At 45.9% G+C, this 3,186-nt stretch overlaps 1 protein-coding gene across 1 annotated transcript; it reads right to left on the reverse strand.

Moving 5' to 3' along the window:
• Positions 1-1,759: 1,759 nt before the first annotated feature.
• Positions 1,760-2,486, reverse strand: LOC142566659 (uncharacterized). Its single transcript, XM_075677491.1, has 2 exons — positions 2,388-2,486; positions 1,760-1,906 (listed from the first exon to the last, which is right to left on the reverse strand). Exons 1-2 carry the CDS (start codon positions 2,484-2,486, stop codon positions 1,760-1,762), a joined length of 246 nt encoding a protein of 81 aa, XP_075533606.1.
• Between the last annotated feature and the right edge of the window lie 700 nt (positions 2,487-3,186).

Genomic DNA, 3,186 nt, shown 5'->3' on the forward strand with positions numbered 1-3,186 from the left:
TGTAGAATGATAATGTGACACTTCAGAAATTCAAATAGCTGAGTAACGTCCTTGCGACACATGGAGGGCCTGCGTATTTGGAAATGCGATGTTAAAAATTCTCTCTGCGGAAACGACGTCAGAGGCTGTCAATCACGACTTACACATAACAAACAGACACGATGGCCTCGGATTGTAATTTGAATATATGAGAAAATGTAATTCTTTTATGCGCAAAAAAAAAACACAAACCCCCTCTTCAGCGTTTCTACCTTACCTTTCACAGAGCGGCCATGGCCTCCCAGAGTTGCGAGCGCGAATCTCAACGCCTCCAGATGGATTGATGAAAGGAGCCCATTGCGAGCGGCTGTGCTTTGGTTTTCGCTTTGCTCTGCTATGTTCTTCGATCTGCTTTCCTCTGTGCTCTGCGGCCTTTGCTTTGCCTTGTGCTTTTGCACACTTTGCGTCACTTTGCTCTTTGCTTTGCTTCGCGCCTTGTTCTGCTTTGTGTTTTGCTCTACTTCGCTCTGCATTGCCCTTAACTCTGCTTTGCACTCTGCTCTGACTAGCTCTTTGCTTTGCTTTTTGCTCTGCTTTGTGCTTTGCTCTGCTTTGCACTTTGCTTTGCGGTCTTTGGTCTACCTTGCTCAGCGCTCTGCTTGGCACTTTGCTCTGCGCTCTGCTTCGCTTTTTTCTGAGCTTTGCTTTTTGCTGTATTTTGCGCGTCGCACATTGCTTTGATTTGCTCTTTGCACTGCTTTGCGCTTTACTCTGCGCTCCGCACATTTGCTCTGTTTGCTCTGCTTTAATCTTTGCTCTCTTTTCTTTCTTCTGTGCTCTTTGCTTTGCTTTGCGCTTTGCTATGCACTCCTTGTTCAGCTTTGCTGTTTGCTTTGTAGTCTGCTCGGTTTTGCTTTGTGCTGTGCTTTGCGCTTTGGTCTTGGCTCTGCGCTCTTTGCTCTGCTTTGCATTTGAGCTGATTTGCATTTTTGGCTGCTTTGCGCTTTGCTTTGCGCTCTGCACTCTTTGGTCTGCTTTGCTCTGCGCTAATTGCCTTACTTTGCGATTTACCCGCCATGGTTGTTTAACAACTAAGGTATTGGGCTGCTAGACACGGGGTAGTGGGATCGAATCCAGGCCACGGCGGCCGCTTTTTGATGGGGGCGAAATGCGAAAACACCTGTGTAGTTATATTTAAGGGCACGTTAAAGACTCCCAGGTGGTCCAAATTTCCGGAGATCCCACTGCGGCGTGCTTCATAATCAGATCGAGGTTTTGGCATGTAAAACCCATAATTTAATTTAATTTACTTTGCGATTTGTTCTGCTTTGCTCATTGCTCTGCGCGCTTTGCTCTGCTTTACTCTGCGCTCTTTTCTGTGCTCTCTGTTCTGCTTTGCGCTTTCCTTTGCACTCTTTCCTCTTTTTTGCCCTTTTTTCTGCTTTGCAATTTGCTTTGCACCCTTTGCGCCACTATGCGCTCTGCTGGTTGCTCTGTTTTACTCTGTTTTGTGCCCCTTGTTCTGCTTTGCTCTGCTCTTTGCTCTGCATTGTTATTTGCTGTGCTTTGTGCTTTGTTCTCCGCTATAGGCTTTTTGCTCTGCTTTGGTCTGCCTTATTTATTCCTCTTTGTTTTGCTTTTTGATATACTTTGTGCAGTGTTGTGCGCTCTGCACTTCTTGCTCTGGTTTGCCCTTTTCTCTCGGTTCTTTGCTCTGCTTTCCTTTCTTTTGCTCCTTCCTGTGCGCCATTTGATCTGCTTTGCAATTTCTTCTGTGCCTTCACTCCACATTGCTCTTTCCTCTGTGCTCTTTGCTTAGCTTTGTACTTTTCTCTGCTTTGTTCTGCTTTGTACTTAGATCTGCACTCGAGCGCTGTTTCCTCTGCTTTACTCTGTGCTCTTCGCTCATGCTTTTCTCTTTGTTCCGCTTTGCTTTTTACTCTGCACTCTTTGTTCTGCTTTGCACGTGCCTTTTTTTGTCAGAAGATACTGGCTTATTGTGCAGGCCTGCCACGATATTACACAGCTGTAGCGAGAGTTTTGTTTCCTCCTTGGTGCTTGGCTCAGCCACTAGTTCGCTCTTTTCTGGACGCTCTTTCCTAAGCTTTTCTCTTTGCTCCGCTTTGCTCATTACTCGACGCTCTTTGCTCTGCTTTGCTCCTCGCTCTGCTTTGTGCTATGCTCCTTGCTCTTAGCTCTTCTTTCTACCTTGCTCTTTGCTCTGCGCTATTTGATGTGCACTTTTGTACTCTCCTTCTTATCTGCTCTCGTTCGTGCTTTGCTCATTGCTCTGTGCTCTTTGGTCTGATTACTCTTTGCTCTGCTTTCCTCTTTGGTGCACTTTCCTGTTTCCTCTGCTCTTCTTTGTGCTCTACGATCTTTGCTTTGCTCTTTCCTCTTTTTTGCACCTTGCTCTGCTTTGCACTTTGCTCTGCAATCTGTGCTCTTTGCACTTTCTTGCTCTTCCCTCTGCTCAGCGCTCTTTGCTCTTCTTTCTTCTTTGACATGCATTGTACTTCATTCTGAGCTCTTTCTCTCGGCACTGATTTGGTTTCTGATCTTCTTTGCACTTTGCTCTGCTTTACTCGACACTCCTTGCACTCTGCTCTACGGTCTTTGCTCTACGTTGCTCTTTGCCCTGCATTATGCTTTGCTCTACGTGCTTTCGTATTCGTTGTGATTTGGACGTTGCTCATTGCACTTTACTCCATGCTCTGCTTTGCTCTGCATTCCACTTTGGTCAGCGCTCTGTGCTCTTTCCTCTGCTTTGATCTTTGCTCTGCTTCACGCTTTGCTCTGTGCTCTTTGTTCTGCTTTTCTCTGCTTTCCACATTGCTCTGCGCTCTTGGCTCAGCTTTGTGCTTTGCTGTTTTTTCTGCTTTACTCCTTACCCTTTGCTGTGCTTTTCTCTCTACTCTATGCTATTTGCATCGCTTTGCACTTTGCTCTGCTTTGTGCTTTTCCGTTTGCTTTGCTCTTTACTCTCATTTGCTTTGCTCTACTTTGCGTTCCTTGCTCTCCTTTGCACTTTGCTCTGTACTCTTTGCTTTATTTGTGCTTTGCTCTGCAATGTTCGCTCTGATTTCCTATGCTTTATTCTTTGCTATGTGCTCGTCACCGTTATTTGCGTTTTGCTCTGCGCTGTTTCTTCTCCTTTGCTTTCCGATCTTTGCTCAGCTTCGTGCTTTGCTCTGATCTGCGTTCCTT

The sequence above is a fragment of the Dermacentor variabilis genome, unplaced genomic scaffold (assembly GCF_050947875.1).
Source record: "Dermacentor variabilis isolate Ectoservices unplaced genomic scaffold, ASM5094787v1 scaffold_13, whole genome shotgun sequence".
In the NCBI taxonomy this organism is placed as follows: Eukaryota; Metazoa; Arthropoda; class Arachnida; order Ixodida; family Ixodidae; genus Dermacentor; species Dermacentor variabilis.

What these genes read in the sequence shown, in the direction of transcription:
- LOC142566659 (XM_075677491.1), bottom strand. Translation starts at nt 2,486, where the DNA reads ATGTCAAAGAAGAAAGAAGAGCAAAGAGCGCTGAGCAGAGGGAAGAGC. An exon ending in AAAGTGCAAAGCAGAGCAAG is followed by an intron (nt 1,907 to 2,387) that starts GTGCAAAAAAGA and finishes TAAAAAGCAAAG; the next exon opens with CGGAACAAAGAGAAAAGCAT.